The sequence below is a fragment of the Podarcis pityusensis genome (genome assembly GCF_964106645.2).
Source record: "Podarcis pityusensis genome assembly, chromosome: 2".
NCBI classification, from domain to species: Eukaryota; Metazoa; Chordata; class Lepidosauria; order Squamata; family Lacertidae; genus Podarcis; species Podarcis pityusensis.
Genome location: NC_138029.1, coordinates 118,044,781 through 118,060,210, shown reverse-complemented (window position 1 = coordinate 118,060,210; position 15,430 = coordinate 118,044,781). Strand labels below are relative to the sequence as shown.

At 47.0% G+C, this 15,430-nt stretch overlaps 1 protein-coding gene across 3 annotated transcripts in view; it reads left to right on the top strand.

Annotated features, from left to right (window-relative positions):
• Nucleotides 1–15,430, top strand: part of LOC308469323 (uncharacterized protein) — a 52,740-nt gene that overhangs the window by 19,717 nt on the left and 17,593 nt on the right. For 2 of the 3 annotated variants that reach the window (XM_080991575.1, XM_080991574.1), the window contains exons 2-6: nucleotides 458–1,388; nucleotides 3,496–3,595; nucleotides 4,197–4,291; nucleotides 9,703–9,793; nucleotides 14,187–14,291. In XM_080991575.1, coding sequence (XP_080847701.1) covers nucleotides 702–1,388; nucleotides 3,496–3,595; nucleotides 4,197–4,291; nucleotides 9,703–9,793; nucleotides 14,187–14,291 — 1,078 coding nt within the window. In that variant the 5' untranslated portion in view covers nucleotides 458–701. The remainder of the gene's footprint in view (nucleotides 1–457; nucleotides 1,389–3,495; nucleotides 3,596–4,196; nucleotides 4,292–9,702; nucleotides 9,794–14,186; nucleotides 14,292–15,430) is intronic. The other variant, XM_080991576.1, reaches the window with a different exon arrangement.

Below are 15,430 nucleotides of genomic sequence, written 5' to 3'. Positions count from 1 at the left end.
CTTATATCAGTTCTTGAAATATTACTCAAAATGCACAGTGAACTAATTGTGCATCTGTACCTTTCAGGCTGTTGAAAAGCTTTGCTTTCAACATTTTTCTGAAAATCAGTTACCATAGGAGTTTTAACAATTTACAATATGCCACGTTCAGTGCTTCTAACGATTGGATCTTGCCTTTTAATTCAGACAAAAGCTTTCATTGCTTTCATCTTTACCTTTTCAGATTCAGCATTCTGATCGGCTTGTGAATAAAAACACAATGTCATCTACATAAAACAAAACCAGATTCCTGCCGCTGTACTATGGGAGGGGCAAACTGTTTCTGCCAACTTGGGGAGAATTAATCCTTTTTTCACATTCCTTAGCAGGGAGATGTACTCCAACAACATCCAGACAACAGCATAACGTGCTGCTGAAATAAATAATAAAAATAAAAATTTCTTTTTCTTTCATGCAGGCAGGAATTCCACTTAACTTCCAGAAACACTCCCCCATCCCCTCTGGCCTCTTCTCTAGATGATGGTTTTGAAGAACAGACCAATTGTTGAGTACCCTGGGAGTTGCTATTGAAATATTGGCAGGACCCACCTTTTAATATCGCTTCGCAGGTGGGGCAGGCAACCCAAGACCAGGACAATATCTCAAGCTATCGGCAGGCACATAGCTGTGAAATTTGGGTTTCCTAAAAGCAAAGAGCAGATATGGAGAAAGCTTCGGACGGCTCGGGCAAAGTCCCCCAAATTGTACAGGTTATGTACTTTAAAGGGCCCCAAAGGCCTGCTTCTCAGCCGCCTGAAACTGGGCTGCCCCAGCAACAGGAAGCTCAGTGGCAAGAATTCCTGAATGCACTGCAGCCGCCTCATGCGGGAAGGGCAAATTCATTGCCCACAGAGCAGGTGCCATGGGACGACGCCAGGACATTCCTCTCCGCTTTTGAGCAAGTTGCCGAAGCCTGCCGGTGGCCGCGAGAAGAGTGGGTGGGCCGGCTCCTGCCAGCGCTGAGAGGCGGCGTGGAGCAGTTCTTTTGCCAGCTGGATCCCAGGGACAGGACTGACTTTCTGAAGGTGAAGATCGCCCTCCTTCGAGCAGACGCCATCCGCAGGGAGTCTAAGCGCCAGCACTTCCGACAGTGCCGCTACCAGGAGCTGGAAGGGCCGCGAAGAATTTACAACCAGCTGAAAGAACTCTGTCGCCAATGGTTGAAGCCGGACAAGTACACGAAGGATCAGATCCTGGAGATGATAATCCAGGAGCAGCTCCTGGCCATGTTGCCACCTGAAGTCCAGAGCTGGGTCAAGGAGTGTGGGCCAGAAGACTGTATTGAGATGGTGGCTTTGGCAGAGGATTTCCTGATGGGGCGCCGCTCTGCCAGGGCATGGGTCAGGCAGGTGAGAGATGAGTATTTAATATTCCTTGAGTGCCCAGCGGGTGGGGAGTGTCCAGAAGAACATGGCCTGTGCTGTGCTACTACACATTTGCCACTTGTTAACCCCCTGCCTGTCAATTTGCAGATTTTTTCAAGGTGGCTTACAGGCAACACCAGAAGCCTCCCAATATGGCTGTTTGTGGTAGATGGTTGTGTGGGAGTGAGGAGACAGGCCAGCTGAAGCAGGCTTGGTGCTCCGGTACTTACGTATATGTTTCAGACAGATTTTTAAACCTGTAATCAGAGCTTGCATAAAGAAATATTTGTTTTGATTTTGATTTGTATTAAGCAACTTGGAGGGAAATGGCTTCTTCTAGATCACTGGTCTTTGGCTTGCCTCTCTCTCACTCTCCTTGCACCTACCTTAAACGGCAGTGGGAAGTAGATACCACTGTTTTGGGGGGAGGGGCAGTAGCCAATATGGCCGATGGCCAGGGGTGATAGGAGTGTCGCATCAGGAGGTTTCCCATGACATTCAGACTGTGATACTCGTTTCAGGCTTTTTGAGCTGTCAATACATTGCGACTCCTCAGCCGCCACCAGCACAGCGCACCTCGCCCTAGGGAATCACAATGCATTGCCAGCTCAAAATGGCCTTGATCAGCTGAGAGACAGGTGGTTTAAGGAAGCCTGCTTCACAGCTGATCAAGCCCCCTGCCTCCGGCTCATGCGAGCTGAAGGCAAGGGGCAGCTTGTTTAAACTACTCTGCTGAGGGGCACATGCGCAGCTGCCCGCACCTCAGCAGAACAGGTTAACGCCGTCCCCCCCCCCCGGCTTGATCAGCTATGGGGTGGGCAGGTGGCTACCCACCCCTCAGTTTTTCAAGCCCCTGTACCGCTCTAGCTCCCTCAAGCAGGAGTGCTATAGGGTAGGACTAGGCAGTTTCAGACATCGTGATATATCAGTACCTCACAATATTTAGCTGCTGATATATCACAATGTTGAAAACCACCTATTGCTCAGCCCTAATGGACAACCTGTAACCCACCAGATGTTGGGCTTCATCTCCCATCAGCCGGCATGGTAATGGGCTGGGGACGATGGGAGTTTGAGTCCAGCAACATTCAGAGACCCTCACAAGTTTCGCCATCCCCGTGGCAACACTTGTCTGGAGGACTAAGAAAGTAGAACCAGTGAAGTCAGTTGGCTCTACTGATACTATCCTCCTAAATTAAGTGGCAGAAGAACAAGGTCTTGCCTATGAGACTTATCCAGATCTTACTGCTGTTGGCCAACAATGTCCAAATTAAAAAAATAATGGAGGTGGAGGGAGGTGGCAGCTGAAAAGCTTAAGAAGGTGCTCCCTGGATAATTAGGCTTAGTGGGATACAGTGCTACATTTTAATATTGATACTGACAGAAACTTGATGGTGAGGATCCTCTTGTGGGGGCATGCTCCCTTTTCTCCCTTGCAGGAGGGAGAACCTGTTCTTATTTATTATTTAGTTCATGAAATTTATATTCTGCTCAGTTTTGAAGGAAACGGACAGCCTCAAAGCTGTTTACAAACAGATCATCGTTAAGAAAAAAATAATAATTTATCTCATCAACTTTCTAAGTATATCCTGTCATCTGTGCACCGGTGATGCCCCAGACTTGACTTGCCGTAGTCAGTGTTTAGTAAACAAAAGCTACCTTTCTTTTGGAAAGAATCAAGACCGTGTCTAATATTTCCTGTTCATTCCTTTTTGCAGTAATAACAGTGAGCCAAAATAGCCTGGTGGTGGTGGTGGTGAAACAGCCCCACTAATTAAAATCAGGTGTTTATTAGTCTTTGGTGCACTAGTTAATAATTTGCAGATTTAAAATGTACAGTCCAGGTTAACTGAATTCAGGTTGAATCCAGACTCAAGTCATACTTGAAGAAGACCCACTGACTGCAGTAGTCACCTTCCCCGTTAATTTCAGTGGGTCTACTTGTGAGGATGAGCGACAAGGAGTAGACAAGGCAGCCACATAAATTAAAACGTTTTCAGTTTTGACGGATGGGAAATCGAAGCAAGAGGGCACCGCAGTGGTGCCGTTTATCTGTAGGCTTCCAATGACTCATCTTTGTTGCTTTGATCAGGTGCCAGCCACAAACTCCCTGGAGGCAGAGGTGGCTCTGCCAGATGCCGCTCAAAGACAGCTCTACGGGGGGGTCAGCCCAAATGTCATGTCTGCAATGGGTAAGGAGTTGGAGATGCTCTTCCTTTTCTGGCAGTATGGTATAGAATGTTCTAAATAATCCACCCCAACATCTTTCAGTTTGGAATAAATGGCAATCCTTGAAACTATAGCAACTGGATTGTGCTTCAGGGGCCACGGGGACATGATAGAGGGGGAGGGGCCAAAAGGTTCTCCCCTCTATGTGTGAGGGAAACCACACCTGAAAAAGACAGGTGAATGAAGGGATAGAGGAAACCATTCCACCTGAAGGCCAGGTTTATCAAATGCTTTAGAATAGGATGAGATTTGTTTAGAAATTTGTCCACACTACCCAGATGGCAGGAAGAAAATATGAGTTGAACTAACAATATTAATGCATTCTTTTTGTTGTGAAATGGGTGAGGGCAGTGAGAATACTGGGGAAACCATTGTTCTTCTTTCCATTATTATACCAGTTGGTTGTATTGATCATGTCTTGTTTGGGTGATTCCCATTGAGGCATCTGGTTGGCCACTGTGAGAGACAGGAGACTGGTCCGGATGGGCCTTGGATTTGATTCAGCCAAGCTGTTCTTAATTCTTCTTTGTTTTTGATGTCTTCCCCCGCTCCTGTGTTTTGCAGCCAATGAAATGGCATCCATGAGGAACTCTGCTATGGTAGTACCTCCTGTATTAACTCCTGACGGGCAGGGAATGACTGGTGTTAGGCCAACTGAGGTATGTGAAAGTTTGATAATGGTTTCATTCAAGGCCTCTTTTTTTGGCAGGAACTCTCAGGAGCAGAGTTCTGGAACCTTTTCCCCCCTCAAAAAAATCCATTTTATTACAGTCGTACCTTTGTTCTCAAACAGAATGCATTATGGGAGTCCGTTCAACTCCTGGAACCATTCAAAAACCAAAGCATGGCTTCTGATTGGCTGCAGGAGCGTCCTGCAGCTAATCGGAAGCTGTGCCGGACGTTCAGCTTCTGAAAATCATTCAAAAAACGGAACACTCTCTAGTTTTGATCATTCGGGAGCTGAGGCACAACTGTATTATTATTATTTAAACCTGATTGGCTGGCTCTCCACTCGGCCAATTGCAAGCGGGCAAGGGGGCGGCCCACGAGGGCCTAGCAGTCCTCATTTTCACCACGTGCATTTTCCTGAAGCAGTCCTAGTTTGTTTCCGCTGCCAGCTGACAATTGCTAAGGCTCCCATTTTGCACAGTAGAACCTGCGATGCCAGATCAGGTGAGTGCGGTGATGAAACAGTCTGAAACAGATCAGCCGCGTTGCATCAGCTGGACTTCTCGACCTGGAATGAAAAACACGTTAGACATCACAACATTACAGCTTTTCATTTCCACAGTCCAGGTGCTATGTGCCTTCAAGGAATCTCCACTCGACTGGTGGATTAAATCCTTCTGTGGTGTACACGTGGTGAACCAGTTCCGTCTTCCACAAAGGTGTGCCTCCACCTCAGAATCTAGCACAAAAGATTCTTGCACCTCTGCTCTGGAACACCTAGTCACCATCTCTGCGCTGAAGCTCTGCATCTCTGGCCTTGCTTCATGTTGCAAATGCTGCAAACTGTCCGGGCTTTTGGAATCGCATCCAAACTTCTCACAGTACAAACTTTCCACTGCTTCGACCACAGCAGCGCCACCTGCTGGTTGCAGTGATGGTTCAGATGACGTCACAGTCAGTTCCCCTTGTTCCCCTTCCATTCTGGAGAGTCCTCCCCCCGAACAGGAAACAATGCAACTTCCCTCCAAAACACCTCAAAACACGACTGGAGGAAAAACGCCCGCCCGGGAGGTTTGCCAGCTTCCCAGGCACTCTGGGGCCATTCTCCAGTGCTCACTCTCTGGCTGGAATTCTCCCTCAGTCCAGAGAGGCTGTTAATAAGCGACTCCTCCCTTGTGAGAGAAGCACACTCACTTTCTCCTGGCACCGCATCACAGAAGAAAGAGAACAGTCCGTAGTCGACTGCTACTTTATTAAGACTGTACAAATCATGTCTGCTCGCCTGAGCAGTACAGCACAAGAGTCTACGACTCGACTCTGCTTCTATCCAGAAGCGGAAGACCAACTCCCAGTAACTCCACCCGGTTACACAGAGAACATTGAGAACTGGCTGAGACTTCCTGTCTCACACTCAGGGACATCACATGATGTCAACAATGTAGCTGCTTGCTCGCAGCTGGTGGGAACTGAAATCCCAACACTTTGGGCCTCAGGAAACAATGCCTCCCAGATCATGTGGGCATCTGAGACAGCAAAGTCCAGCCGGCATCTTCGATAGTCCGTCGCCAACTTGGAACGTCCAAGTGTGTCGCAGATGAAATTCCTGCCGAGCACACACTCTGGCTGTTGGCATCTGACACAGCATCAAACTGCTTTTGCAGGTTCGGGAACAAAACCACTGCTCCTCCACATTCCCAAACAACACAGGGAATGCATCAGAAGATTCAATCTTCTCAAAGTTCATGCCTGCTACTTCAACGCAGCACCGGGGAAATTTCCCGCTCCCCCATAGCTGATGCTTCACATCCAGCTATTGTTTTGACAAAGCTTGCCGCTGCGCAAATCTGCTTCATAAGCATCGGGGTATTTCCTCCCTTCGTAGCACATAAATCAGGGCTACATTCTCGGCAAAGACCTGCCGCATCAGGCATGTAACTCAGGGACTTGGGATTCTACCCTTCCAAAAGGTCCATTTCGCAGCTTAGTCCAAGCTGAAACAACCTTTACTGTCCTTATCAGACGGCTATAAATCTTTTTTTAAAAAATAATAATATTTATTAATTTTCAACCATTTAAACACAACAAAACAGAAAGACAAAAAAAAAGAAAGAACAAAAAAAAGAAAAACAAAAAACTAACAAAGCATGACACAAACCATTTCAGACACAGAACAATTTCAATGTCTTATCTTTCATTCCCTTATTTCCACGACCTCCTCACACCTCCCTTTCTGTTTTCCACTTCTATTAATTATTTCAGCAATTCCTTTCCATCTTCCTCTGTTTTCTATCCTATAATTATCTTAACATATTCTAACCTTATTTTCCCTTTAATACACTATTAATCTATTTATACTTGATTCCTTATAGCATTTCTACTAAAGCCATATAACTTCATTCCAACATTTTTCTAACATTCATTATTTTTACAGTATTTCTATAAATAGTCTTAAACTTTTTCCAGTCTTCTTCCACCAGCTCTTCTCCCTGGTCTCGGATTTCTGCCAGTCGTTTCCGCCAATTCCATATAGTTCATCAACTTCATCTGCCATTCTTCCCGAATGGATAAATCTTGTGTCTTCCAGTACTTCACAATGAATATTCTTGCTGCTATTGTTGCATACATGAAACAAATTCTATCCTTCTTTAACACCAATTGGCCGACCACGCCCAGGAGAGAGGCCTCTGGTTTCTTCAAAAGGGTATATTTAAATACCTTTTTCATTTCGTTATGAATCATCTCCCAGAGTGTCTTAATCCTTGGGCATGTCCACCAAAGGTGAACTCTAATCCTCAAATTCGTCTGTTTTTCCTTAAGTTCAGTCATAGCGAGCGTCAACTTATGTTCATCAAATTGCCTCTGTAGGGCTGGGGCTCTCTTTCTCTTTCTCTCCAGTTGTGTTTACCTTCAGCAGCAACAGCTTTTTCCATGACTTCCTCCACAGCTTGCCATATCAAAATAGGTTCTTGTATCAATTTCTGAGTGGTTTCTATATTGGTATTATCCATACTCCCTGCATTCAAGTCAACCTCAGCAATTGAAACATCCACTTTCGCATTTATCATGTCCATTTTCCTGTGAAGCTGATCCAATGAGTCATTTATCTTATATAATGCAGCCACCAAAGCCTCTTCTGTCGACATTCCTCTTAGTTTCAAATATACTAGTACAAAGACAGCAACAAAAAGAACAGGAGGGCCTCATGATAGACCTCTCCTGGATTGTTACCAAGTCCTCCCAGACCTTAATGTTTTGTCAGCAGTTGACTGGTCTGTTTTTCCTCTTCCATTTACCATAACATTTGAAAGATTCAAGTTCAGTCCCAGAGTCTCACGGTTTTTAACTTGCAGCTGGAAATTCCCCTAGTCCAACTCTTGTAAAGCAACCGGTTTCAAAGGCTTCCACTAGGGGGAAACAGTTTCTATTTGTAATATTCAATAGTATCCTCTTTTAAACAATCCAAAATTAGTTTCAAATTAGTTTCAATTTTCAGTTACTTTTACTCCTTTTTAAAGCAGCCGGAGACAGTAGAAACAATGTATTTCTCTTATTTAACTAGCTGTCAATGAACGTTCTAAGCGCTGTCAATGAACATTCCAAAAGACGTCAGTCCTACTAGCAGCCCGTTTCCAGGGTCAGAGCGGTGGTGTTTTAAGTCTCTTCGCTCTCTCCCGCAGGCATACTCAATCCTCAACTTCCCCCTCTCTTCTCCTGCCTCCAAGAGGGGGTTTAATGTTCTTTACCATTGGAAATTTGATCTTTTACAAAAGACTTTCCAGTACTCCAGCTTGCAACTTCATTGCCTCAGTCTATTTACAAAAGGGGAAGGCGGACTTCCTGTTTTGAACCTCCCCGTTACGATACCAAATTAAACATTTAGAAATCCAATTCTTCCGCTTCAGGTCTACTCACGGGTAATTACTTTAAAGTCAAATTGTCCACAGGAAAAGGTCAGCGCTCTCCGGCAACGGCTATGCGGCTTCGCTCCGTGGAAGAAGCAGACGATTTGATGCACCGCACCGCTCACCCCACGTCGCTCCAGAGCCCCAAAAACCGGGGTTCCCCGCGAGTGGGGGAGGCGCAAAAGGTGCCCGCCGAATCCCACGTTCACAGGCTTCTCCCGCCTGTGATTTTAACGGGTCTCCGCCTTTGCCGTGTTGGCCAGACCCAGATTCCCATGGAGCGGATTCCTCCCGGTCAGAGGAATTCCGCCATTACTGGAGGCGCCTCCCCGGAAGTCCAGACGGCTATAAATCAAGCCTTCTTCGTGCGCGAGCTACTTTGGCAGCTGCACAAAACATTCCAGCCTGTCTACGTTACTTTGGTTTTCAGGCACAGGCTTTTTTACTCACTGTCTGTCTCCGAGAGGCTTGCTTCATGCTGCCGGTTCCATAAACAGCCCCCGTTCTTCCTCTGCTGGCATTGAGTCTGTGGCCCTGATCCCTGGGCCCGTAACCATTGTCGAGTTCAGCCTACACTTGAGTAGGACCCTGGCAGAGACACATGCCCTACTGGCATGTTCCCTCCCTCCTGGTCTTTTGGGAGCTTCAAAAGTTTTCTTCAGCCTGAACATCAGAGTACCCGATGCCAACCAACACCGGCACACTTAGGGATCTGCAGAGTTTGCGCATCTTGCGTGACAGACCCCAGCAACTCAGCATTTTGGCTAATCTACTTTATTTACTTATAAACACACACAGAGCACTGCAACATGGCTCCCTCTCTCTCTAGCATCAGACAGCAAAGAGAAAAAGAACAAAGGACAATAGTCCCACTTCACGGAACACAGGAACACAAACATCCTGTTTCCATCACTTCCCACTCTGGAGTAAAAACACATACCGTCATGTAAAAGACAGTAATCCTATGACTGCAAGCATGGAGCAGGAATTCTAACACTCCCCGCCCCCCTGAGAAAACCACTGGTTTCATTGGCTAGAGGCAGAGCTGTAGTCTTAATTTGAGGCTGGGGGCTTTTTTACTTGGTGACTTCTGAGATACAGACTCTACTCCCAGGAAAGTTTTTCTGGCACTTGCATTGTTACTGTTTTTTAAGGCGCCAGATTAAGACGCTTTTATTTTCTCAGGCATTTTAAAACAAACTTATTTTGTAGATCTAGTGGGAAAGGAACCAACATTTTCTAACACTGCAGCTGTCCTGTTCATTCTTCTGTCTGGTAAAAAGCCAAACTCCAAGTATACGTGGCAATACACTTCCCTTTGATAATTGGTGTTTTCTGTTAGTTTTGCGGGAGTTTGGAAGAGAAGTTTTTTCATGCTTTCAGTGCCTTCGGGTTTTGTGTGCAACTGATGGCCCATCGCCAACTAATAAATATGTACTACTTGAGACCGGGTCTGAGGCCTGCAGGAGATCTGAGAAAAGTTTGCTTTCCTGTTTCAGGAGCCTGAGGATGTGAAGAATGTGCTACCTCTCCAGAATCCTCTGCACTTAGCAGCAATGCAGGAGAATGGCAGTAACGCCAGTGTTTCTGGTGAGTCTCTACTCCAGGGGTCCTCAAACCTTTTTAACTGAGCCCGTTCACTGTCCCTTATACACTGTTGGGGGCCGGACTATAGTTTGGAAAAAAATATGAATGAATTCCTATGCATACCACAAATTTTTTTGTAGTCCAAAAAAGCCCCAGGAAAAACAATACAATTTTTAAAATGAAGAATGATTTTAATCAACATCTCTTGCCCACCTCTCCGCCTTTCTATTCGGGCCAGCCAGGCACTTCCGCACCGGCGGTCGGGGCACGAGAAAGAGGCGAAACACCACCAGGAACCCGAAGTTTAAGGTGTTTTCTCGCAGGAAAGATAACTGGGGGGCAGCAGCACGTGTGTTAGGAATAAGGTGTTGGAACCAAAGGATGGAAAGCCAACTGGACAGGCCCCAGCTGGAGCGTCTCCCTTCTCAGCCTTGCTGCTGCAGAGATCAATCAGTCATCCTCAGACATGTGCCTGCGACTTATGCTGCTGTGTCTGAGCACACGTTACTCAGCAGAGTAAACGCACAACAGATCTGGCTCGAGGCGTGGATACTAGGCTACGTTTATCGTACATAAATCAGGACATGGTTCTGGTTCAGGTTCACTAATTGGGGTTAGGGGCACGGAGGGGCTGCTCTTCTTGGAACAATCCCGCCATCCTGCATGGAAGAGTGAAAGGACCAGCCCTGCCCCCGTTCTGGGCCCGTCTACCCCACGGCCCCGGCTGCCTCCCAAAAAGGGTGCTGAAAACTCTCAGCACCAGGCTCGATATTGCCCAGGCACCCCCCCCGGTGGAGACGGCCGTGCATATCCTCGTTCCTCCTTCCTCCGAGTGGGGAAGAAACCCCCTCCGGCCACCGGTCTCTCTTCCCCTCAGACTCCACCCCTGCCTTCTTCTCCCTCTCCCTCCGTGATGCCTGCCAACCTTTACCTGGTTCCCGGCCCTGCTGCCCGGGTCCAAGTGGCTCTTCTGCTTCTAAGGCAGCGGTGGCAGCAGTAGCAGCAGCAGCAGCATCGCCACTGCCCCAGAGTCAGCCAGGAGAGAAGCAGCAGCAGCAGCAGCAGCAGCAGCGGAGGAGGATGGAGCAGAGGGGTGAGAATGCTCTCCCTCAGCCCGTCCTTCCTTTTCCTTCCTTCTTCCTCCCCTCTTCACACTCAGCCACTCTGTCGCCTGCAGCCCATGTCCTCCCTTTCCTTCTCTTTCCCATGCCCGCCTGCTGGCCTACCTTTCTTGCTCCCCCCCAACAGAACTTGTGAGGCCTCCCCCCAGGCAGACATTTTTGGGCTTCGGGGGCCTCAGCTCCGCCATGATCAAGGTTCCTGCTCTGTATCTCCGCGCGCAGCGGCGGCAGTGGCAACAGCAACCTCAGCAGCAGCGCCGCAAAGAGAGCAGTGGTGATTAACCCTTCTCTGCCTGACGAGTATTGCTGCCGCCTTATTGAGGCCAGCGGCCCTCACTTTGTCTCTGTGAGGTAAAGACCTGGAGCAGGGAGAAAGCGGGCGCTTCTCCAGTGGTCGGCCTCGTCTCCCTGCCAGGTCCTGCCCGCCTCTTCTCCCCTCAGCGAGCAAGGAAGCCAGAGCCAGTAAGCCCAGGTCGGCAGGCAGCCCTGGCTCTTCTTCCTCCCATAGGCGTGCTTAAGGACCTGGTCTCAAGCCAGCTTCCTTGGGAGTAAGCACCACTCTGAGCAAAACGGCAGGCCGGGTTTAGGAACCTCGCGGGCCGGATCCGGCCCTTGGGCTGTAGTTTGAGGACCCCCCTTCTACTCTTTTGGGGTATGGGGTGATCTGCAGAGTGGGTTAAGGCTCTGGTTAAGGGTTATAGGCCTTCATGAATTAACTAGGGCTCTATCCTCAGGACTGAAATTTGCACTCCACCCCAGCCCAAAGAGATGAAAGTGGCAGAGTCGTCAATTATACTGCTTTATTACAAGAAAGTGTAGACTTACAGTACAGCATGCAGAGTCTTGTTGCCTTTAGAGACTTGTGATCAACACCAGAAAAGCAGGCATACGCCATGGCATGTCTACGAAACTTGGCATTCAAATACTCTTGCACAACACAATAAAAAATGTTATTCAGCGAACGGAATACTGGAACACCTCCATGTCCGTGCACTGACATCTGCATGCAGAGCCAGCAATTGTGAAAGTCAGTGTTTGATGCGAAATGAAGGGTCCAATCTAGGTACAAATTTTCACTGTCCCCAGTGGGAACTGATGACAATTTAAGCCCCAAGTCCATGTGAGGTGTACAAACATATAGGCACAGGTATAGGTACAGCCAGAAAAGGAGCTTCAGGACCACCATTTGAAATTAGCCAGGTGCCAGGCATGTTTTGCAACAGGCAACCAGCCTTTTGCGAGGAAGTGAAGATGTCTGGTTGCCAGGCTGACAATTTACATCTCCATCTGGCTGGCTGGCTGGCTCTGCTGCGATGCCACAATGGTCAGCTGGTCTACGGGGCAGCGCTGCACCAAGCGAATGCCTCTTTTGGTGCTGTGCGAGCCAACTGATTCATGCAGCAGCGCAGCAGCAGAAAGATGCAGCGTGAGTCCCTGGGCTGGCTCTGAGGCTGTGGGAGGAGAAATGCCTCCTCAGCCAGCACCCAAGTTTGATTGCTGCGGGTCAGGGGAAGTGCTACCCCCCCCCCCCCGCAGCATGAATCACCTGTGAAAAGGACAAAATGGCAAATAGATTTTCTGTTTTTGTACCCGTAACCCAAGTTCCAGCAGCCATGTGGCGAATAGCTTTTCTATCCTAGTTTCTAACACTGCCCAGGACCATCCGCAGTACAGTCATACCTCGAGATAAATGTGCTTTAGGTTGAGCATTTTCAGGTTACGCTCCGCGGCGACCCGGAAGTAACGAAGCGTATTACTTCTGGGTTTCGCCGCATGCACAGACGCTCAAAATGACGTCACGTGCATGCGCGGAAGTGGCAAAATGCGACATGCTCAGTCGCGTGTTACATTCTACTCAGGATGCGACCGGGGCTTCGGAACGGATCCCATTGGCATCCAGAGGTACCTTGGAAGTTGAAAGGAATCCGTTCCGAAAGTCCATTCAAGTTACAAAACGTTCGGAAAGCAAAGGGCGGCTTCCGAAAATAGTTTGGAAACCGGAACACTCACTTCTGGTTTTCAATCATTTGGGAGTCGAAATGTACGGTTTCCAAGGCGTTCGGCAACCAAGGTCCGACTGTATTTTTTAAAATTTAATTTTTATTAAGTTTCCAAATTTTAACAAATTGATCCAAATTATTAAATTTTATACAATTTAAATTTTATACAATTTAATACAATTAAATTTTATACAATACAAACTCCTGCTGGCCTTAATCCCAGCGGGGGTTGCTCTCTTTTCCACTCCTGGTGCGGACCAGAAGAATGAGTGTGTGTGTGTGTATCAATTTGTTTGTTTGAGAGGGGAGGTGTAAAAAAAGCATTGTAAAAACCCTTTACAGAGCATAAATAATTGACTCCCCTCTCTTCCCTCAATATCAGATAACATCATAATGCCTGCACATGGTTCTTTCATTTTGCAGGAGAGGTCAAGAAGAGAAAAGGCCATTTAAGAACCAAACAAACATTGGCTTGTCCCCCGCTTCCTTTCCAGCTGCTGTTGGGTTTTTCACACTTGTTAAAAATCATTCAATCATTTGGATACCTTCTTGGTTCAAATCCAGTCCTTTCGGCAGCTGATTAGTTGCAGCCCTTTATCATATGCTGTTTCAGAAACACCCCATAATTAATGCCAATATTCCAAATTCTTGATGAACCCTGCACAAATCATGTTGCTGACAGAGGCTCATCCACGGTGGAGACACAAATTCCCAGGTTGCGCCTGCTCTGCCTTTCAGTTTGGCAGACGTGGGCATAAGCAGCACAGCGGGATGCAGTGAACTCCCCAGAGCCCCCTGAGGGTGGAGTATTGCCAGGAGTTTTACCTCATAAGTCCTGGCTTTCCCCTGCTTGAACCTCTCCTTTGCCCCGGAGGGCAGAGGAGAGCTAGCGCCATAAATCATGGGTGTGGTCGGAAACACTACATTTTCTTCTAATAAAGCCCGAGAACTGATCACACTGGCGTTTTTGGCATACTTTGGTATCAAACATGCATCAAACCATTTCCACAGGCCCTCCTTTTGAGCCTGCGGATCAGGACAATGCACAAAATCCCTTTTATCTCCATATTGAGTAAACCACAAACTCATCACTGCTGTGTCACAGAAAAACCCAGAGGCTCAGTTTGGGCGTGGGCTTGTTATCCGCTTCTTGAATTCTCAAGTTCTGAAACCAGAAGTCAGCGAATGCCATGCAGATGAGTTAGAAAAAACCCAAGCGCTCCTGATTCCATATGCTTATTTTCTTTACGTGTTCTCTCTCTCTCTCCCTCTCAGAGGGCCTGTTTCCCACACCTGAGATGAACCCTCTACCTCAACATCAGGAATCAATTTTCCCCCAGCAAATGGACTATGGAGACACTATTCTGGGCAGTCTCTTGAGTAAGTGAGAGAGAACTATAGAATGGGAAGTGAAGAGAAGTCAGCGCAACAGGGCTAATGGGCATTGTAGTCCCATGATAGGTTTCCCACTTCCTGAGGAATCATTCAGTTCTGCCTTAACTGTGCTTGACTGTTCCTAGCAAAGCAACCAAGGCAGCAGGATTTAACCCTCCCTCATGCATCACCTCAGAGGAGTGAATCAAACAGTACTTGCAAGACATGTTCCCCATGTCTGTTGTAAAAGGCTATAGGGCGGCAGGCTAGGAACACCTCCCTAGATTCTGGAAGGTCAACACGTGTCTGAGTAGACATTATCCTGTTGGATGTGCCAGTGTTGTGGGAATTCTGGGGGGAAACTTTCAGTTGGAAAATTTCCCACTCCACTAAACCAACGCACATCTGATTTAGCAAGTTTATTTGACTATTTAAAGGGGGGGGGGAGCTGTGTTAATTGACATGTTAATTTTACATGTTGTATACACCTGAAACATTTTCCCAATAGCTAAAAATAGCTGAAATATTTGGAGGGTGCAGATTCAGATAACCTGCAGGTACAGTGGTTTAAATGTTCAAGCAGATTCAGACATAACCTGAGGACATAGATTCCCCTTTTAATTATTTTAAGGTTGGTGGGGGAGGCGAGGCACTGAAAACAACTGTTAATATACACTATTTTTTTGTGTTGTTTGAAGAACTCTTCTACCGTACCTAGTTTGCTACCTCGTTGATGGTCACCTGAATTGCAGGAAATTAGAACCAGATCTAATTATAGCTTAGATTTGGCTCACTTGGAATCCACTGCAATTGCTGACCTTGAAGTCTTGAGGACTTTTATGCCAACAGGCTTGCTCAGTTGGTTAAAATGTTTTTGAGTAGCCAGTCATTTTATCAATTGCGTTATGCTGCTTTAATCTGTTTAAAAGTAAAACCATTGCACGCTACCCTGATATTTTGTGAGAGGATGGCTGTATAAGTATTTTTATAAACAAATAAAAAAAAGCTTTATTTGTATCACATTCATTCATAATGTTCCCTGGTTGAAGTATGTTTGAAGGAGGCCCCCCATTCTTCCCGTTGTACAGATTGGGGTAATAATTATAATAAGGATAACAATAACAATAATTTTACTATTTATACTC